This window comes from Colletes gigas, unplaced genomic scaffold (assembly GCF_013123115.1).
Source record: "Colletes gigas isolate AHSC1104 unplaced genomic scaffold, ASM1312311v1 Colletes_gigas_Sc00007, whole genome shotgun sequence".
Taxonomy (NCBI): Eukaryota; Metazoa; Arthropoda; class Insecta; order Hymenoptera; family Colletidae; genus Colletes; species Colletes gigas.
In genome coordinates, this window is record NW_025106636.1 from 7,124,574 (window position 1) to 7,146,639 (window position 22,066).

The window sequence follows — 22,066 nt, forward strand, 5'->3', positions numbered from 1 at the left end:
GGGTCCGATACAAATTGTCTAGGGGAACGCGCGCCACGGACCGAGTATAAAAATACAATTATGGATGCAATCTCGGGAGACGGTTGTTTTGCTGATTTACGCCGTCGAGGTCCAAGTTCAAATGCCACGATCGACCTGGCTGTGTCGATGAAACGGACTGAAGCGGTGGTGTCGACGACTCCCTTATCGCAATACCGGTCAGAAAACATCCACGTTGCATTTAGCTGGTTCCCGAACAGACGACGACACCCGTAGGTGAACGCTCGTCTTCTTACTCGGTCAATTAATCGAGGACCAACGCCCGATACCAAACGACAAACATTCCAAGTGTTTTCTTTAGCCTTTTCGCTGGTAACCTTCGTCGACTGATTGTGGCAGATCCGTGTTATGTTTAATAACATATAAATAAATAGTATGGCGTATCTACTGATGAGGTGGACCTTGTCTAAACCTGGAATATGGTTCAGCTATTGAGTAGCTAGATACTAGGATTACTGACGAGATAGACCTGTTGTCAGCCTGGACTACGTTAGATTTATGTTGTACCTGCCCCAAATATAAGATGACAGATGTCATTGTGGCCTCCTAACAAAGATTTGATGCTTGGGGTAGGTCTACATATCTACTGATGGGATGAACTTTGCCTAGTCCTGGAATATGGCTTAGCTAGGTCTGGTACAGCTATTGAGTAGCTAGACACTAGGATTACTGACGAGATAAACCTGTTGTTAGCCAGAATTACATCAGATTTATGTTGTACCTGTCCCAATGCAAGATGACAGTCGTCATTTGGCCCCTTTGGCTAACAGATTAAGGCTATTAAACAACACTAAGAGAGATTAAACAATTTTCAAGTGCGTTTATTTAAGCGACCGTCCGCGTTGAGTCAGCAGACAGGAAGTTCACTCGGTTGGCAGATTTCTATTGATCTCTGGCCTAGCCAGCAAGAGTCGAGAGTAGATGCTAAGCTGGTGGTTTCGAGGTATAGTCACGAGCGCGCGCACGTTTCTCCCCGGAGTTCAATGCCGCCAAAGGCAGTCCGATCTCTTCAATTACCGAAGCGCCGTAAACAGACCGCCTGCGCCCAAACAGTGATCCGGCTGGCAAACAACAGTTACACAACATCTGCGACCGTTCGTGGACAACACACCCTGAACATTGCTCCCCGTGGCATGCGTGTTCTGCGTGCAATTGCGATGCGCGGCGGGAAACATAACCGATTCGACAAATATTCACCGTGGAAACTGAAAACGTTCACAGGACGTTATCCGTGGCCGTTGCATTCGCGGCGATTCCATCTGGTATGTTACATCTTATCGCGTCCCGCGATGCTTTTTCCGCCGCTGTCGACTAAATATTCGGAATATTACGGCTGCCAGTCTCTCGCTCATTGTTATTGTTCTATATTTAACTGAAACTTTACCCCGTACCCTGTACAATATTATTATATATATAGTGGCCGTCTCGGACAAACACGAGAGATATTCAGTAAGGTGCATGACACATCGTGGCGAGTCGCCAGGGTGAGAGAGAGAGAGAACGGGTCGCGCTATCTTGGACGTTCACGTTGGTTCAGAGGTCAATCAATTGAAAAGAGATGAAAAAAGGACGATGTGGTGTTAACGGCGCCCTAATGGTCCCGCGTTATAATTGAAACGACAATCTTTATTGTGGCAATTATTCCCGGTCGGGTAATAGGTTTTTTACGAGGCGAACGTTTATTAATAGACATCGACCAGTTTCCTTCGCGGCTCGCGGATTGCACCAGCCTGGTCAACAATCCTTTCCTATCGTGTGGAATCGTGTCAGGTCACGGAGAATATTCCGGGGTAGAGAGTGCGACGTTGTATCGCCCGATCTATGGCTGGCTGTTTCCGCGAACAACATTGGCCGCTTCTAAGCTGGAGCCAACGTTCGGCATCCTAACTCTCTTATTCCGAACGGACAGGCTATCTCTTGGTGCTGAGTCACACTATAAGTCCTTCGTAGACGACGATAAAAAGAACGAGACGTTGCAAGTGTTAGTTATATTTTTGATACGATGATTGAAGAGTATGTGGACCCCTTTAGGTTTTAAATTAGGTCTCCTCATCGTTATTCTTTTGTTGACTTCACGATGGGGGATCTAATCTCTAACCTAACTTCGAACTTAAGTGTTATTAAGTTTCGATGTTTACGAAAATAAGTCGAGTTTCAAAGACTTGGTGATGTATCTAGGTTAACACGACATTTTCAGGTTAAAAAAATTGCTTTCGCCATATTCGGGGACCAGCCACTATAATACAACTATAAGTAAATCGTATAACCATAGACGAGTCTCGTAAGTGTTAGGGCATTGCTGTCGAACGTTTTGGAGACGTATTCTGTAGCGATTCGCGGTATCGATAAAGAGCTATCGAGCAAGTAACTAATTTAGCCTTGTGTGCCACGCACAATCAGCTTTTTACCGCAAAAATCTCGATCGTCGAAACAAACGATGAGTCATCGATGCATCAACTGGTCGTGATCTCGTTCGCTATAACTAGATAAAGCAGGATCCAAAAATCATTAGAATATTTGGAAGAATTAATTACGTTTAATATAAAGGGAATTACAGAAAGAGATTTGCAAAAAAATCGTGTAGAATTGCAAGGACACTGGGCGCAGGAATTTGTCGAAATTTTCTGCGCATATTTCTCGCGCATGCGCGGCAGATTTAACCTCCCCGGCACGAAAACCCCGAAGGGACAGTAAAATCGTGTTGTGAAAACGTTGATGGGCGTTAAGATTAGTATTTTTATCTTGGCCGAATGAATATTCTCGTTCTCTCGCCCCGAGCAGCTTCCGTTATGTCGTTTATGCAACGTATCGTAGATTTCTGAGATATGTCGCGTCCCGTTCGACGCCGTACGAAACTTCTGGGCCCGATTACGATATTCCTCCGGATAATTTTAGAACATTTTTCCCCAGATATCCAGTCTTCTTTCATCTAAATTTACGGTGTTGTAAATCTCATTTACGATCATGCACAAAGGCGTCGCGCCGCCCTCATAAAGTGCTTCGCCGTTGCATTTCCGGTGCTTTCGGGGTCTATAATAGCAACACAATTATTTAGTCCGTCTGCTCGCATAAAATCGAAATAATCTAAAAAATTGCAAGCCTATAAAACCCTTTGAAACGACCAAGGGGTTGATAATAATATCCCTGGTTTTACGAATAGACCGTATTCTGATAGTTTGAAACCAATATACCTAACCTTCGTCAGACGGCGCCTCATTATCTCGAGAATCCTTTCCTCGAGGCTGGGAGGGGAGCTGAAGTCGTCGATTACAAATAGATCCATAGTTCTTGGCCGATATCAGCAGCAGGCCTCGTGCACGGATCGAAAACAAAATTCGACAACCCTTCCCGCTCTGTCTCGATTTGTTTACGATGCAGCGACAGTTATTTTTTGTTCTCCCCCTCGCCGAATCGATCTATTAGGGAATTCCTTGTTATCTTATCCGACCAGGGGCGAGCTCGTTCGGGGGTCGATCCCTTGGAGATGGACAATCATCGATTTATCCATTAATCGGCCGGCGAAACTGGCAGGCACATTTTTTCGGCTGTCGCGGCTTGGCGGGGGCGACGATAACCGATAAGGGCCGCGAGTTACACGCCGATAACCTCGCGGAACTCTCATGAGGTCACCGGGGAGCGGCACGCTTTCCTCCTACACGGCCGACTTCGTGGCGTCTATATTTAGATTATCAATGGCCAGCTGGATATACCAGGAAACACGGGCGCGTTTAGACGAAACCGACCAGGAATTCCTGGAAATCGGACTTTCGGTGACGAGTCCGATCCCGAGATAGATTCGCGACAACTCGAAAACAGAGTCTCGCTACGCTGTAACGACCACTCGTGGAACTGGATGACAGGGTATCCTTTTCGGGATGAAACGGTGCCAGAGATTTATGGAGCTATGCATTTCTTGATGATTGCATGAATGACGCGAGGAGGCCAGATTGGAGGAAGAAGCTAGAGGTTGGGATGTATGATGAACGAGAGAGTGGAAGTTCTCCGTTAAAGAACATGTTCTATGTCCTCATTTGGTGGGGATAAATAGTTGACCACCTGGGTGATACTACTGCTATGTGAGAATCTTTCAGACAATTGTTCAGTCAAATATACTTAATAAACTGGATGGTACAAGTTCTAAGTCTTCTTGATATGACTGGCTGACCTGCTCAACTGAAGCTACTTAACAAAACGACTAATTGGATACGAGAGGATGTTCCGTATCCATATTTAATTAGAAAAGTGGTTTCCCAGTAAAAAAAAACAACTCTATACCTGTATGGTACCCAGGTCTATCAATGAAGTATCTAGGCTGTTTGTCAATTCTACATTTGGTTAAACAATGACCAATCGGCTGGATAGACGAATTCTACGTTTGTGCTAGATTTGTTACACCCGATTAACCGGACAGAGGCGTTCTGGTTGTATCTTTTGGAATGTTTTTGAGGACGAAAGTCACAGCCAGACCGTGATAAGACAGCGACGATATTGAACAAAAATAAAAATACTCCGCACGGACACCGAGTCTGCAAGAGGCCGCGGAAGTGTGCTGGTGCTTAATGTAGATCACGTGACCAGCCATCGCCATTTGAGATCACGTGTCACTAGCCGATCAGGTGATCGGTAGGAGCCCCCTGCACATAATTGGGACACGACCTGACCAATTGGACGATGCTCCATATCAGTATTCCGTTGGAAGAATACTTGATCCGGTGTACAATAGCTCGATATCTACACTCCTCGTGCACAGTTTGTCATTCGTTAACCCTTTCGCGAAGAATTAATACTGCGAACGGATTATATTTATCCGTCTGAATTTCATTCTTAAGTATACGTGTCACGTTCCTCGAGACGATATCTTGCAGCGTCAAGAACCTATCAGATCACACTGACGCTTTTATCGCTACGAAACGAGACTCCGACCGAACAATGATTTATTTATAAGATCATTTATCAACGTATCCTGCCGCCCAAATGGTTCAGGTATTTTCCCACAAACTCCTTAGTTTCTGTGTCGCTAACTGTGGACTCTGTGGCACGATAAAAATTCCAATAAACATCCGCAAACTAGTTAGGGGCCTGACAGATCGTCACAGCTTTGCGATACAATGGGGAGATAGCGTCGTAACACGATGGATTCGCTTGTATCCCTAACTTTCGTGCAAAAAGCGAGGCACCGCCCGCGTAGACCCCCGGACAACTTAATTGAAATCGATGCCTGTTGCTAATAACTTATCGCCCCGTTATCGGCCAGCCGGGAGACGCTCGCGCTCGCGGCCCTGTCGACGATTGAATTTCCATCGGCGAAAAGTGCGTCGAACCACGGGGGGAAATCTCAGAAGCGCCACGCGTGACTCACACACGTCGTGTATCTGCGAACGGCGCACTCAAAGTGCGACGCGTAACGGCTCGATAAAAGAACCGCTCGCGTCTCCGCTCTTACATAAAAGTTAACAAACGATCTCGTCGACGTCGCGTGCCGTCCAGGTCCTTGCGGGGACCGCGAGACGCCCGCGGTGCCGCGACGCCCGGTTTTATTCCATCCCAGGACTACGGCCAGCGAATTGCGAAACGGCTATTAAAAGTCTGACCTACCGACACTGATACGAAGCGTCGTGATTAGGACGTGTAACGACCTTTCGCGGTCCGCGTTCCTGGCGCCAGCGCTGGAACGTCTGACACCCAGGAATCCACGTGATGCAACGGTGCACGACTGCCTGCGACCGTTTCAAACCGTTTCGTATCTTTTCAATCAGATGTTCGTTCGAAACTGTTTGACTCGGTTGGAAGCGGTTTGTACCGGTTTGAAACAGTTTGCCCTGGTTTCAAGCTGTTTGTCTTGCACTGAAAATCGTCAAGGGAGGTGTTCCGAGTTGGATGTCGACGCGTTGACGATTGAATTTGTAAGAATGCATAAAAGTGTGTGGAAGATTGCACAAGCGCATACACAAGAAATTTTGTAATTACTCTTCCACACAGGAATCCCAATGAAATTATACAGTTTTCTAACAAACCATTCCCGGGTTACAAATGAAAATAGAGGCCAGCATACATGCATACACATATACCTACGCATACAAAATTTGATTAATTCCCGAGAAAGTATAAAGGAATCGATCTATTTTGCCGGTAAACAAATATGCTGTGGAGCACCTCACAGTCTACAAACAATAAATCATTGACGTCTTGCGCGTCTAAAAGTATCGGGTTCGGGGCGAGAGCCATGAAAATGACAAAACGTCATCGATCGGTTTGTTTACCGAGCACGGTTCGTCGACGTAAAGGGGATGCTTGAAGGATGCGTGCGTAGTAATGCGTCTATTGAGTATTATCGAGCTCAAGAGAGGGTTCATAATCGATGAGACGCCCCGGAGGGAAAACAGTGACCGTCAAGTCATGGAGAGGTTCAGTCCGCCAGCGGCTTCGCTGAAGAAAAGAATCAGTCCACCGATCGCGTGGAACCTGGGCCTCACCAGCAAGGAGCCGAGGATCATCAAGGTGATCCTGCTGGGCCATCAGGGCGTTGGCAAAACTGGTAAGAGACTTCTACCAAAAGTGTCTGAACCTGCGTTAGGTATAGATGCCTACATTAGGTATAATATCAGAGGTTTTCTAATCACTGTCACTATTCGAGTTTTAATATCACCTGGTTACTTGCCTGAAGATACTTTAAGATGTGAGTTGAAGTTCTAGACTCCTACTTGATTGGAAGAGCAAGTGATCTGTTAGATGAGGATGTTCTAATGATTGGCCCAAAGATTAACGCTCGTTTCAGAGGAAACGATCACATCTTTCAGACGAAAGAGAAGGAGAAGGTTATAGGTGGAATAATTATGGAGTTTGAATACAGGAAGAATGGTCAGGTGGTTGGTAGAAGTTCTACACCCCTGTTTGAACGATAGAGTAACTGATCTGTTGGATAAGGATGTTCCATATGGGCTGGCAAGTCTGTATCTGTATTTGATTGGGAAATAACTGATTATGGGATTTCTAAATTTGGATTAGAACCAAATTTATGTCTGTATTTTATTGTTAGATTCTTCAGTTAGGTCTAGAAATCTATACCAGTATCTAATCGGTAATACAAATTTACCTGGTGGATGGGTGGTATTGGGGCATATATAAGACACTTAGCTTTCTGAGGATCATAGTGTTTGTCTGAATAAGTAAAAAACGAAACCAACTGGTATAACTCACATTTAATAAGATCCTTATGCTTATCCTGATCATACTAAAGGAGTAGCTATGAAACTATTGCTTGAGATTATAGTGTAGTCAACAAGTGACACTCTTAAAAAGTGGAGTCCAGGGATCTTAATTTGTTGAGCTGTTCCTAGATGTTTATTATACATGCTGATCAGAAGATTTACATATTAAATTAAGGTACATCAATATTTTGATGTATATTAACCCCTTTGAGGGAAGGATCTGAAATTCGATACATTGTGGCGCATGAAAAGAGAATAGGGTAAGGGTCGCGGTCAGAGAAAGTGAAGGTGACACGGAAAAGCGACGAAGAAAACAGCGACGGGGGGTGTGAAGTCTAAATATGGCCAAGGATGGAATGCTCTGTAGTAGCTGGTGTTGCGCTGTCAATTACTTAGAACAGGGATGACGCTGAATATCTAATCAATAACGACACTTGGATCATGGAATCCGGTGGAGGCTATTTTTAAATACAGTAAAACCACCATTCTCTAAACTAAAAGAACTGTTTACTTTTTCTTTTTTTACTTCAATGATTTTATATTTAAGATAAGAAGACGAAAATAATACCATTTCTTTCTGTCTTAAAAAATAAACAACGGGAACATCCGAATTCTGGCTTTGGAGAACGTGTATTAGAAATGTTTTGGAGGAAATCAATACTTCTTACAGCGGACGCAAAACGACCACGCAATGACGTCGACTCAAAATCCTAAATATGGCAGACAATTATTAGAAAGAACGAAGTCATTAATAGAAAGTCTCTACCGTAATGACGAGATAAGGAAAATAATATTCGGGAATAGGTCCAGAGTACATATTCAGAAAAGATTGGTCTTGAGTAATCCGAGAGAGATTTATATATCTTTTAAAGAAGCACATTTGATAGATAAAGGTCGGCTTTAGCGGATGTACCACTTTGTGGCCGGAGGAATGTCTCTTTATATTTAATTTGTTGTATCGTTTACCTAACTATTAACTATATTTTTGTTAAATCCAATTTTTAAGAATTTATTTTCTATATTAGATTTGCATATTTATATATAAGACATTGCAAAGTAACCTTTGCTAAAATTACTATGCACGTGGTCAGTAAAACCCATTTAAAAGTATAAATAGCGCCATTGAAGTTGTGAGATTAGCTGATTCCATTCGTAGACTTCGATCAAATAATATGGCGTGAGAGCGATATGATCAGCCAAGCATGGCTATTAACAGCTCATTATAACGTTAATTGCAAACTAGCAATCCTACACATAATCGTTTTCTATAAAAAAAAAAGCTTGATAAATATGGTCATATTTCTACAGATTTCCTGGGTAGATTCAAACTCAGCAAATCGATGACTTAAAGTCTCCACCATTTTCCACGAATTACATTTTACTTAAATTATCGTAATATCGATTAGCCTTAGAAATTACTATAGAAGTTTAACAGCTATTATATTCATTTTTATTTTGTTATCACACTGTTTAGAATCGACTCGTTGCGCCAATAGAAATCGAAAGATCCTTTTCCATTTTGCAATCCGTGGTCTCGTTATCGAGATACGAGCAGGTAAATGTTACTGACGCGATTCCTGGTACGTGCTATTTATATCATAGTCAGCTGATCGTGCGCCGCGCGCATACACGCATTCCCACACACGAGACACGTGTCCACGGGCGTCCACGCGCGTAAGTACTTTACCTGCCTATATCTCGATAACGGGGCATCAGATTACAAAACGGCAAAGGACATTTTCATTCCCCTTGAAACAAAGAATCGTCCCCCAAGAAAAATTTCACAGTTACGCCAACACCTCTACAATTCCCCACATTCGTGCTTCGCTATTGATCAACGCGTATGAATCACATCGTGTAATGATTAATACCTGATTTTTCTCACGTAATTAACATTACTCAGAGATGGAAGTTTCAAAGAAGACGGAAACGTTTTTAATACTGATAACTTTAGTATTTCCAATACCCACGTCTTTTATTTTTATTGCACTTTCTGGGTTTCGTTATCAACCCTAAATCGTTCCGTTTCGATGGCATCGTTAGTTGTAAACACACACGCTGACAGTATTGTGCTAAACTGTGGTACTGTACAAGGACTAGCCACGGCGGGGAGCTGGAGAGATTGACCTGGTTGGAATTCAGGTTCAGCGGTTAGAATTTTTAGAAAAGGTTATCTCTATTGGTCAAGATTTCGTATCGCGTAAACAATTAATAGCACTACTATCGTGAAAACGTACTTTATGGTGGTAAAAAAAATAGATTCCTCTCGGATCGTGTACGCTGCTCCGGGGGAGCGGGGAGGGCAATCTTTACAGTTCACGTACACGCGTGAAAGATTGTTAATAATAAGAAATCGTGGACTATTTTCAGCCCTGGCCGTACGGTTCGCGACGAAACGTTTCATCGGCGAGTACGACGGCTCCACCGAGAGGATTTACAAGGTGGACAGCTTCCTGGACGCCTCGTGGGAGCTAACCGACCCGCCAGGATTCCTGCCGCCCCCAACAGAATTCAAACTTCGATTGGCGGACGCTATAATCCTCATTTACTCTGTGTCGGACCGGGTCAGCTTCGACGAGACTTCTCGCCTACGGTGAGGGGATTAAGAATTATTTAGGTGAATTGTACAACATTTCGCTCGATCTTCGTTCAGCTCTTTCGCAAAAAGATATTTTTGGATCGTTCGAAAGAGGAGGGAAGCACAGCGGGGTTACGAGGTGTCTCACGAGGCGTCGAGAAACTTTTCCAGCTTGGTTCACAAGTGATTCCGTACCCAAAAGGTCATACACCCTGTGGGTCTATGTCCATTCATTATCGAGATAAGCCATATTTAGTATCTCAGGCTCGTGGATGTCAAGTGTGACGGTACGAGCTGGCTATTGATAACCACGGATACTATCTACGACAACCAGTCTACTTCGGTGTTTTGACTGTGGGTCTGGGTAGAATCAATTGGCCACTCAAGGTCACTACCAACCCCCCACTGCCTTGGATAGACCCTCTTTCCGCTCTGCGCCAATTTATTCTACCGAATAAGAAAGAAATTCTATACGAGAGAGTGGGGGGGAACGCTCTCGATGACCTTGGTCGGTCGTACAATGCACAACGCGCGTCTAAAGCCGTGTTTGCAAGCGCAAGGACCCCAATTCACACGGCTGGTGGTGTTTGCTTCAGATTTCTGGTGTCCCACGCGAGGAAAACCAGGAAAGTACCACCGGTGGTGATCCTAATAGCGAACAAATCGGACCTGTCGTACACCCCGGGCGAAAGGGTGGTCTCCACGTCGGAAGGGCGTCAAAGGGCCGAGGAGATCGAGGCTCACGCGTTCCACGAGATCTCCGTCAGGGAGTCCGTCGAACAGGTAACCGTTTCAGCGTGTCGCACCTCCCCGAACGTCGACGGTTGACGTAGCCCCGAATGACCTCAAATATTGGAAGATGACGCAGCGACGCGTCATCGGTCCCGAATGTCCCCGAAACTTTCTGGTATCTCCGCGACCGGTAGTAATCTAAGACCTCGTGGTCGCGAAGCTTTTCTGTAATTTCTCCGTCTGCATCCCGGGATCGCGGAAACGGAGGGGGAAATCGGATTTCGCGAATCGTCCGGGAATCGTCGGTCGGTTCGCCTTCAATCGCCCCGTCGGCGTTATTTTTCTAAACGGAGTGTTTACTCCTCCGTGAGCGCGGTCATGGCGTTTACGCGTGATCGTGAAGTCGTAAACAAAATCTGTATCGCGACGCGGGGACGCGCGATACCCACGAGTACATCGATACACGATCCGTCGTTATCAGTACCGTAATGTGTCCGTAATTAAAAATTTGTTTCACAATTAATTAACCGTCCCGCGGACGAATTTTGCCGGTCGGAGCTATCAGCGACGTTCTGCACCGAGCACTCCCTCCCCGTCGACTCGTCATTTTCTATCCGCCGTCGTCGTCCAATCCCTTTGCAATCCACACGATTCGAGCCTCCGTGAATAGTGTACGAACGATTTGTCCCCAGTGTTGTACGTGCACGCGTTATAGCGGCATAACGAGCCCGCGCTGCCCGTTGGCGATCGCTCGCGCGAAGTTTAGAAGGGAGGGTTCACGGAGGATGGAAGGGTCGCGTTAATGACGATCGTCGTACCACGTGCTGCGAATACTTGTCGGGGGTTCGAACGAGAAAACGGCACGAGTGATAATGCCCGGAGCGATTTTAACGTAGCCTGTGAGAAAAATACTCAGCTCATAGTGGCTGAATAGATAATCTCGCGAGGTTATGTAACGATAGCAGAAACTGGCCCGATTATTTTTATTCGACAGGTCATGGCCGTTTTCACCGACATCTTCAAATTGTTGACGGAATTGCCGGGCAATTCTGGCCAGCAGACGAGTTTCTTCAGGGTGAGGGCATCCACGGACGGCACGCTGAACGCTCTTCGTCGCCCCTCGCCCGTCCCCCTCAAAAGACGATTCAGCATCTCCGTACGTGGGACGATACACTGATCGCCCGAGGATCAACGACTTTTGGTTACGAAAACGCGTTTTTTTTGTTTTCTTTATCGAGTCGCTGTCCCACTTAGCTCGTGAGAAAATACCACGAAAATAGGGAATTTTGAGGTTAACCACCTTACGATGCAAAGGGAATGAGAACGAAAATTTTTGTTACGTTTTAATCAAATTGCTTTTACTGATATCAATTTAACTGTTTACTCATTGAATGTGAAAGATTATTTAAGGAAAAAAATGGATAATTTAAGCGTCTATTTATATTAATATATTACTCATCACAGTGTAACGACTGTAGGAGGAAGTTCCTCAAGCATAAATTGCTTATGAGTCTTTACTATATTATAGAATATAATGTCGCTATCCTCGAGAAGTATAAATACATTGCTTATATTACTTATCTTATTTAGCAAATTATAAAATAGTCGTACAGATAGGCAATGCTCGAACGATAAAAACAAAATAATATTATACAATGTTATGCTGTAATAAAATATTTATAATCGAGGAAGTTATTACGTCGTACGAACAGTTGACGTGCCGATCGTTGCAGAAAACGATCGATAAGTTCCCCGAAAGTTTACAGTGTGACTCGCAAAAGAATTCCCGTTTTCTGCCCCTTATTTAGGGGCCACGGAGTGTCCACGAGGATTTCCCCACGTGGAAAAAAGAATTTCAATTGTTCAAGAGCGAGAAAGCAAATGTGAGGCTGTCTCTCTCGATTCCCACGGGACGGTCCGAAATCACTTCGGGCAGCTTCGGAGAATCGAGAAAGAGGGCATGTGTCAGTTTGTCTTTGTCGACTCTCCGAAACTGTACGAGCTCACGTACGCGTGATCTGGCATAGTGTGAGAAAGTGGTATGAGGTGTCCCTGGTGCACCGTCTGGCATCTCTGAGGTCACGTGGTTGCATCTGGCGTGACAGCCGAGTGCAGAGTTGACGCAAACACAATCCGAAGCAGAAATTTTCCGATTAGTACCGACGAAAAATAGTATAACGAAAAAGTCAATTTTATTTGAACAAAACATTGGTAGTAAATATTTTTGTCCGTCCACAAAATGACACACGTGGAACGTGGAAAAAAAATGGGATCAGATATGCAGTTTATATGATATATTTATTAAAACTTCAGCGACACTTATTTTGTGTAGCCCGTAACAATAAAATAACAGTAAACGTTCAGCCGTGTCTTATTGCAAGAGCGAGAGCTTTTGGATTTTGGTCCTGGATCGCAGTCCTGCAGTGCGCCACTGTGTTCGATGCACTGTTGCCAACTGAAAGACGCAAAACTAGAGCGTTTCAGAGAAAGGTTAACGAAAAGGTTACCTCTTAATCTCGCTGCCCTCTGCACTCCGAGATTCAACTCCTTCAGGTTCGCGGTTAGGTCTCTGTAACTTTTCATTCTGATCTCGTGCTCCCTGACCAAGTCCACGTTGACGTTCTTCAGTTGCACCAACCTCTTCCTCATCTCCTCGACGTTTTCAAGAATCCTCGCGTCCTCTAAACGAATTATGATGCTTTTCAACAGAGTGGTTTCGCTGGCCGCCTCTGCCTGCAGCCTTATGTCGATTTCTTTCAAGTCTACGACAAAACACACAACTTCTTAGCAGCATATGCTGAAACAAGAACCTGTTAAGTTACCTTTGACGCGTTCCAACGCGTCCAGCATCTTGCTCTCTTCCGCCGGGAACGTGACTTCCGAGGACAGCTCTCTGAGGCCCAAGTACATGGCCAACGATTGGATGATGTCACCCGCGAACACGGAGTCTTCTGTTTGAATAGTCACCTTTCCGGCTGGATCTGCCATGAAGCAGTGAACTTTTTGGTCCCTCATCCCACGAAGCCACAGCTCGATGCCTCCGCTGTTGGGTCCGTCGTCCTTAACTTCGAATTCTTTCGGCAGTATGAAACTTTGGTTCAACCAGAGGGCGATCCTTTGAGACCTCTCTGCAAACTGAATAAATAATACTGAGATGAGACACTCGGTATCCCTCTAACGCTGCTAGTACAAAGATCTAACGTGATCACCAAACCAATACCTCAGCCGTAACACCGTTTTTCATAAAATCCTCCGCTATCTGCCCTGGCTTATCGATGACCTCGTACATGCAAAACCTGGGCAACTGGCGCGTCATCTCGAACACCTGTTGAGCCCAGTAGGCAGTGAAATTACAACGTTAACGTCTTTGTCCGTGCTGGGGAGTCTTTGTCCCCTACCTGCATCAAGTCTGCGCCAGCTGGACCAACGCACACTTTCACGTGCATGTCCACAGGGGCGTTTTTGGCGGGACGAAGCTCTATTTCGAGTTCCCCCCTCGGTTTGATAGGATGAATGACCAGAGTCTCGCCTTCGAACACGCCTTCGGTGAAGACTATTGCGCAGTGGATCTGAAGACGACCATTTTTAACGCCATATTTGTTAACCTTAAAGTCTATCGGAGAAGTAGAGTAGATCACGACTGACTAGAAGTCCTGGTCCTGATGCTAGGGCTACTCGTGCAGCACCGTTAGCTGTCATTAAGCTGACTGCCAATTTCGTTCGATGGTACATGTTAGGAACGGACGCTGCCCTTTGTCGTAGCTCCATCTGCAATGCTTGTTTCTTAGCCAGCAATTCGCGCATCGCCTCGCCCGGTTCTGGAGTGTCCATTGTGGAACCAGCGCCATAGCCCCGTACTGCAATCGATAAACAGTCAAATTATACTTTATATTACTGTATTTATGAAGCAAGAACGTGACGAGTACCTTCACCGGTGGTGGACACTACGACCAAGTCGGGTTTGCCAAACCTCCTGTAATCAGCTTCCACGATTCCAGCCACTCCGGACGATAATTGAATTTTGAAGATCACTTCGCCGTTATTGGACGATCTTGCGTCCACTTTCCCATTGTTCCACCCGGTTATAACCTCCGGCGTGCCATCTCCATTAACGTCAAAGCTCCTTGTGACTACCACCCTGTGTTTCGACTGGAAAATTTAGAAAATCGAATGATTCGTTCAACAATCCACACGCTTACGACTCACTTTAACGCGCCAAAGTCTCTGGCCCATTTCGTAAACACCCAGGGTCCCATTCCCAACCGAGTACACGAACCTCCTATCGGGGAATCCGGTTAAGGTAGTGACTGGAGCCGTCTCCTTAGCCTCCCAAAGTACATTGTCCTCTTTGTACACCTTTATTTCGAAGTCGTCGGTACCAGTGACCAGCTGGAAATTCAAACCACCATCAAAGATCAGAACCTCATAGATCCTGGGGATTCTGGAACATTTACTTCGTTCTCGTTGTCCCCGTCGAAGTCAAAGACAGCTAAGGAGCTGACAGTGCCTTCCACTACTGTCCAAAATATTTCCGTGCCATGTTGGTCCAAGATCGTCACTGAACAATTGCCACCGACGATCGCAACTTGGTTGGGAAGCCAGCCCAGTTTACTAATCATGATGCATCTGGCACCGTCTGACATCTAATGGATAAATTCTATAAATTTAACAATATTCGATCTTGTGTTTGGCAAGATTTGAGTACCTCCTTGTAGAACATATCGGCGTTATCCTCGATATGGTAGGCCAGAACGTGCGTCGCAGTACCAATTAAGAGAACATCCCTCTCATCTTCATTAAGCCGACCAGTGCACAGGGCCGTAATCTAATGATACATGCAAATATTGATTAACGCGTTATTCTAGATCTGTTAGGTGTACATCAAGCCTAGTCTGATACGTTCGTGGCTAATTTCAAATTTTCCAATTTTACCTCCGCCCCTATTTGAAGTTCCGCCAGTTCCCCGCTCCAAGACAACTTTCTATCAGATTGTTCGTGATCCTGACCCTTTATTTGCGGTTGCCTGTGAGGGCTGTGCACGAGTATGTTACCGCCAAACGTTGCCACCGCTAAACAAGCGTGGGAGCCATCGAATTTGCCGCAGGCTACGAGGCCAGACTCCACGTGTTTCTGTATATTCAGAGAAAACGCTGCCATTTTAAAGCCATATAGGTTACCTCATACTCAACTGAGCAGAGCTGACTCATTGGGTGGTGGGTTATTGATCCTACCCCTGTTATACCTATGAATCTTTACCTACTGCATTTAACTATACCTATTGCCACTGTACAGTTGTAGCTTTATTTCCGAAAGGAACGAAAACGATTTCTGGTAGAAATAATAAATCGGGAAACGGGAGGAAATTTAATTAAGTCGTAGAATTTATTTAGGAGAAGGTACAGTTATTGATCATTACAACTGTAATTACGAATGTACATCATAAATTTTTATAAATAAACTCTTCCCACACGAACACACTCAGAGACACACTGCACAGTTTCTGCATCACTGTCTTTGGGCACTGCCACCTGCCGCTCCACCAGCTTCTGGGTTTGTTGCAGACGACAAAACAATAAAGATGAAAGCAAGGAAAATGTACATCCACTGAAACATAAAAATAATAATGCATAAAAAATTACAAATTTTTTTTTTTTTCAAACAAAAAGACTTACATATCTTGAGAGATAAGGTCTGTTGTCTTTGGCTTCTCCCCTTTCCCTTGCTTCTCTTTCGCGCACTAGTTTCTGAATGTATGTAGCGGTATCAGGAACCGGTCCACCATCTGGGTATTTAACAATAACATTAGTGGTCCACATATTTGTAAATGGACTCTCCAGGCTGCAAGGACCTGGTGATGTTTGGCTCACAACTATTGGCTCTGCTGCACTGTCCAGCCATATAGTTATGACATCTTCAAGGTCAGAACCAAGAAGATAACACTATACACGGAAATAAGATTTTAAGTAACACACAAATATTATCTGCCACAAATAATAGCGGAAGTACAATTACCGCGGGTACAGAAGTTAGGAATGTTATCTCGTTTCCTGAAGAAGTTCGAGCCACAGCTTTAAGTCTATACTTGCCATCATTTTTGGCAAGATTTTTCAGTTCATTTATGTGAGGCTGTAGAAGTCCGTTTTGCCCAACAACGGACGCACCACTGCGTACGCTGGAAACCGTGACGTTTCCTCGTTCTATGTAAATCGGTTCTGGCTCGTCGTTAAACGCGTGCCATAACCTCAACTGCAACCATCCGTCATAGTCCAGCTCGCTCTAAAATTTGATGGATCGTTTTGTTAGCGTACGACAAATTATTTTCAATAATTGTACCTTTAAAACTATACTAACCCCACGAGCTAATGACGATACACTGATCAATAAACTTATACAGAAGTATATCAAGTGCATTTTTATAATTGTTTATCTTCTATGAGGTAAACGCAAAGTCAAATCGATCTCATTTTTACAATAATGATGTGTTTTACGACTTATCTATCAATATTTGGTTAACGGAACATGTAAGTTTTCGCACTATGGTATATGACATTAACAGTCAATGTGCTGACGTTTAGAAAATGTAACTATTTAAATTTTTGTACGACCATCAATCGTATTTATTGAATTCTTTTATTAAATTTGATGAATCATTCAGGCTTGCCTCTCTAAAATTATTAAAAAAAACCTCATTGATCGTCAAAATTATACAGGACATAATAATACATTAGCTTTTCCACAATTTCATCGTTTTATTGGTCAGTGTCTAGTGAAAATTAACGTGCAAAAGTATACGGCACGTTGTTCTGACCAATCATTTTGTTTTACACCGTATTTACGGCCATGGGGATTTTCCTAGTGAGTTTAACGTGGCGCATTCCTGCGTTCGTTTTACGAACTATTTCGTTTGGGGAATACCTAGCGCAGGAAAATATACTATAAAAGTTTCAACAGTTATGGATTCATATTTATTTATTTATTTTATTTGCAATAAAATCAATTGATTATTCAAAGTTTACTTCCCGATCTTTATACACTGTCATTTTTATATGTAGAAATTTCCAAGGGAATTCTAGTAATTATATAGTGCATTAGTCGAAACTTGTTTGGGGCACTACTTGCGTGAAGTACAATGGAGAGTCAAAGACTTTGAAGCTTTGTCGGTGGCAGTAATGGTAGTTAAACATTTTAAAACAAAAAATTACAGGAGAAGAACAAGAAGAAGGCAGTTTATAGTGTGAATCGAAACGTTTAACAGGAAGTTATAGTTTATAGCTGGTGAACAATATTCTTCAATGTATGTTTGTTTACCATAACTGTAACTTAGTAATATGTAATATGATATTTGAACTCTTTTGCAGTAAGACAGTATTTACTACCATTTTGTTTATTTATAATGTCCATTAATGTTTGTTTCAGATGGGTGACAAAGATCCAACAAGTGTTATACAAATGATAAAGGACTTAAAGTCAGGATCAGAAGCATTTCGTAGAAATAGCAGTAGCTTGGCATTGAAATTATCTGGGACTACATTCCCATCTATTAGTGATCAAGATGTGTGTAATAGTACACCTAAGAGGAGAAGACTTGATGATTCCATTAACACAAGTAAAGACAGTGACACAAAGAGTGTTCCAAATAGTCCATGGGAATGGAGAAGATTAAAGGGAGAGGTGATTATACTTTTGTCAATAATAATGGTACATGGGTAGGCTGAAGAGTAATGCAACTGGATGAACAGAAAAGATGGAAACAAGTTTCTATTACTGTTTCATAGATAGATGGTTTTGCTAGTAGTGTAAAGTATCACTTTTGTTCTACATGCTCCAATTACTTTTCAGCCAGCCTATACGCGAATATGTAAAAACTAAAAAGAATTTAAAAGCATTTACATCTGCTTGTTTAGGTCATATCATTAAAGACAAGGCTGTCTCATCAGGAAGCTGCTGTAGGAAAGCTTCATAACATACGTAGAGAAATGGAAAGTATTTTTGAGAAGGAGAAAAGTATTTTAGAAATGCAGTCGGAGCAGGATAAACAAACTATCAAACAGTTGGAAATAAGACTCGATATCGCACGCAGAACAATTCAGGATGCGCGCGACGCGCAGACATTGGCCGAGAAAGAATTATTTGAGGTTAAGACGAATTTGGAACAAAAGGTGTTGATGCTAATGAACGAAAATTCAAAATTATTGAGCGATATCAAGAATTCTTCCGTGACGGAAAGTGCGCCAACGCCGAAAGATGTCCCCAATATATCGGACGCGGAACCGAGATTGGAAGCGGCGCAAGCAAGAATAGCGCAGTTAGAGGAGAAGCTGAAAGAATCTCAGGCCAAGCAACAAGAAATGGAATTGCAAAACGTGGATATGCAGAATATGAAAATAAAAATCGAACGATTGGAATCGGAACGGGCGTTATGGGAGGAGGGTAAAATATTAACAGCGAGGGCAGCAAGAGCAAACGAGCTCGAAAGAGAGCTCCATGCAGCAAAGGAAACCATTAACTCGTTGAGAGAATCGGTCAGGGGAAAATTACTTTTGGAGGAACAAATGGCCAGCGTGACGAAAAGATTGGAGCATACACAGAAAGTAGAGCAGCAAGTTGCCTCGTTGGAGGTAAAAAATACGGAACTTTCGTTGCGTCTGTCCGAGTATGAGTCGATCGGAATAACCGGCGGCTCGTTTGCTTTGAAACGGGAGTTGAATCGATTGCAACAGGCCGAGCTGGTGTTGAAGGCGGAAGAAGGACAGATGAGATCGAAATTGGACGCCGCTCTACGGGAATCCCAGTGTTTGTCGAAGAATTATGAGGAGATTAAAAAATTGGTCACGGAGGTAACGATTTCCAAAGAAAAATTGAACAAATTGGTGAGCAGATTGCAAAAGAAAATGATTCTGGTTACGAGAGAGAGAGACAGTTATAGGCAGCAACTAGACATGTACGAGCAGGACATAACCGTAGATAGCAACAATGCTATAATCGAAAGAATTCCTGCACTGGAACGCGCCATAGATGCTTACAGGTAATTAGAAAATTATATTTTAATCGGATGGCGATTTGAAAAGACATTTCACAAATTATTACGATCGTTTCGTACGGTTACGGAGAGTGTTCGTAATTCTAGGGAATTAGTTGCCAAATTAGAGTCCGATCTCCAAGCGGCCGAGGGTAACCATCAAATGGACGAGTGTCACAAGTTGAGGCAAGAAATAAATCGATTGAAGGGTGAATTAGAACATCGAGCGTTGAAAGGCGATTTTAATTGCAACGCGAGGGTGTTGCATTTCACTATGAATCCCGCCGCCATCGCGGAAGAGCAGGCGGAAGAAAAGCATAAGGCACTGTTACGCGAACTGGAAGAGCTAAGAGCGAAGGTGGCCCAAGGAGGTGCCAACACCACGACTTCCTCTCTTCAAGTACAAGGTAACTCAACGTTTCTTTTTTTTATTTTTCTTTGAAAACAATTCGATCGTATCATGTCCTTTTTTGGCTACCAACCGATTTTTACATTACAATAAACGGGGTATTCCTGTTTTTTTTTTTTTTTTGCCCGATGTTTGTGCGTTTAGAAATAGCGGAGCTCAAACAGACACACGAGATCAAGATAGCTCGCCTGAAAGAGGCCTTCAAAGCATCTTCGCAGGAGTATCGTCAAGCCTGTTATCAATTGTTCGGTTGGAGGGTAGACAGAACTAAAGAGGGGCGATACAAATTGTACAGCCAGTACGCGGAATCGCCAGAGGACTTTCTCTTCTTTAATATCGGCGAAGAGGGGGTGGATCTTTTGGAAACCGCTTTCTCCGCGTCGCTTGTGCCGTTGGTGGAACAATACTTGCGACGACAACACAGCGTTCCCATGTTCCTTAACGCTGTCCAATCGGATTTATTTAGTCAGCAAACTATAACCAACGTTATGAGTTGATCTGTTTAATTCCCCGTTAAAGGAGTATCATTAATTAGGTTAACGCGAGTGTTTAGTACTTTTTGGAATCAATAAACGGCCATATTGTTTTTCATCCATATTTCCACCTTTACTTTGAAGCTTCATCAGTGATCAACATACCGAGTGTAATAGTCATTTCAGCTTGGCTTCACGTCGGTGCACAGACATTACCAAGGCATTACGCGCTTCGTTCGCCAGTAGTTCCTCGTTTCTCGTGAACACGTTTGAACGGAACACCATGTTCAACCGCGTGTACCAAACGCAGGTACTGCGCCATCATTATTCGCTTTACTTGTCACGGGATCCACTCGATTCGCGGAACGACGAACGAAATTGTTAGTAATAATACGATAGATGCATATTGCGGTGCAGTTATTAACATGAGTGAAGTTATCTCGCATATCTGTTGAAAGATTTTGTAGTTATGGTCTAGGTTAGGTGTTCCACATACAAGTTTCAAAGATATTTAGCGTAATTCTTAGTACTTTGCTAACATTTTTTAAGTCACAACTTTTGTCAGAATCTATTAAAATTGCGACAAATGTTACATTAACGTGTCTAATAAATAATTATTATTTCCCATGCTCTAAACTTCAGTTATTTCAAACACATTTGACTAACCATTATCCATCATTGACTGATCACAAATCAAAATAAAAGTTCATTGAAATCTTCGGTTATTACAAAATTAATTGCCGATTTGTGATATCACAATCTTTTGGAAGCATATATAGACTTACTTTCGTCGAAAACTTTGTCTCTCTGGAGCCAGGATTTCGGTTATTCCTGTATCCTTTAACCCCTCTGAGTTCCAACTGACTTCTGCTAACCTCAACCTTACTGCAACAGATAACGTATTTACTTATGTATTATATTTAATTTTTTGTGCTTTAACCGTTTGCTCCTTTTATTTGTTTATTATTATAAATGTTCTCTTCATTCTTAACTAGGTATTACATTGAACGAAGAGGATTTAAAATAACATAGTACGCATCATCGTTTATTTCTCTTATTTTCTCATTATTTCTTGAACGTTAACGATTAAACTGCAACATCAAAAGAAGAGAACACGTGATATTTCGTTTGATCGTTTTCTATTTCCACTTACTCATTATTCCATGAGCTATGCCGACTTCTAATTAGGTATTATATTCAAGGAAGAGGATTCAAAGAAAATAATTTCGTCCAGTCGTTCACCCTTATAATTTGCTTATTATTTTACGAATCTCTCTGATTTTTCTATGGAGGTATTCGACAAAGGAGCAACATAAAATCGCGAAAAAATTACTAATTACGTACGTAGTTACATAATACGTTTAACGAAATGCAACGAAATACAGTAATACCTCGATTATTGCACGAGACCCCGTTAATTGCACGTAGTTGTCAAGTGGAGGGGATGGTTGCTAAGCAACAAAAAAGGTTAGAGGCGCTATGCACGAGCCATAAGCATTAATAGTTAAATAATTAAAATCCCCCAAAACCAAAAGGTGGCTTTTAACTGGAAATAATTGTTATCGCGAATTATATTACACTCAGAGAATAATTTCCTATAATATATTG

At 43.1% G+C, this 22,066-nt stretch overlaps 4 protein-coding genes across 5 annotated transcripts; 2 read left to right on the forward strand and 2 right to left on the reverse strand.

The window, feature by feature from the left end:
- The first annotated feature begins 6,435 nt into the window (after window positions 1–6,435).
- LOC122396256 (ras-related and estrogen-regulated growth inhibitor) lies at window positions 6,436–12,787 on the forward strand. Its single transcript, XM_043394478.1, has 4 exons — window positions 6,436–6,574; window positions 9,618–9,840; window positions 10,422–10,608; window positions 11,552–12,787. The coding sequence occupies exons 1-4, from the start codon at window positions 6,436–6,438 to the stop codon at window positions 11,732–11,734; spliced, it is 732 nt and encodes a 243-aa protein (XP_043250413.1). The 3' UTR covers window positions 11,735–12,787.
- A 130-nt stretch (window positions 12,788–12,917) lies between these two features.
- Window positions 12,918–15,714, reverse strand: LOC122396630 (Bardet-Biedl syndrome 2 protein homolog). Its single transcript, XM_043395203.1, has 11 exons — window positions 15,490–15,714; window positions 15,263–15,382; window positions 15,012–15,200; window positions 14,764–14,946; window positions 14,484–14,706; window positions 14,203–14,414; window positions 13,956–14,126; window positions 13,778–13,882; window positions 13,380–13,692; window positions 13,065–13,319; window positions 12,918–13,012 (listed from the first exon to the last, which is right to left on the reverse strand). Exons 1-11 carry the CDS (start codon window positions 15,712–15,714, stop codon window positions 12,918–12,920), a joined length of 2,091 nt encoding a protein of 696 aa, XP_043251138.1.
- A 283-nt stretch (window positions 15,715–15,997) lies between these two features.
- On the reverse strand, window positions 15,998–17,144 carry LOC122396633 (ER membrane protein complex subunit 10). Its single transcript, XM_043395206.1, has 4 exons — window positions 16,909–17,144; window positions 16,570–16,833; window positions 16,230–16,496; window positions 15,998–16,161 (listed from the first exon to the last, which is right to left on the reverse strand). Exons 1-4 carry the CDS (start codon window positions 16,966–16,968, stop codon window positions 16,063–16,065), a joined length of 690 nt encoding a protein of 229 aa, XP_043251141.1. The 5' UTR covers window positions 16,969–17,144; the 3' UTR covers window positions 15,998–16,062.
- Window positions 17,145–17,566: 422 nt separating this feature from the next.
- LOC122396632 (mitotic spindle assembly checkpoint protein MAD1) lies at window positions 17,567–20,930 on the forward strand. 2 transcript variants are annotated; one of them, XM_043395204.1, is made up of 5 exons: window positions 17,567–17,729; window positions 17,974–18,228; window positions 18,462–19,582; window positions 19,685–19,983; window positions 20,130–20,930. In XM_043395204.1, exons 1-5 carry the CDS (start codon window positions 17,727–17,729, stop codon window positions 20,480–20,482), a joined length of 2,031 nt encoding a protein of 676 aa, XP_043251139.1. In that variant the 5' UTR covers window positions 17,567–17,726; the 3' UTR covers window positions 20,483–20,930. The 2 variants fall into 2 exon arrangements, with proteins under 2 accessions (XP_043251139.1, XP_043251140.1); XM_043395205.1 differs by having other exon boundaries at window positions 17,568–17,851.
- Window positions 20,931–22,066: the final 1,136 nt, after the last annotated feature.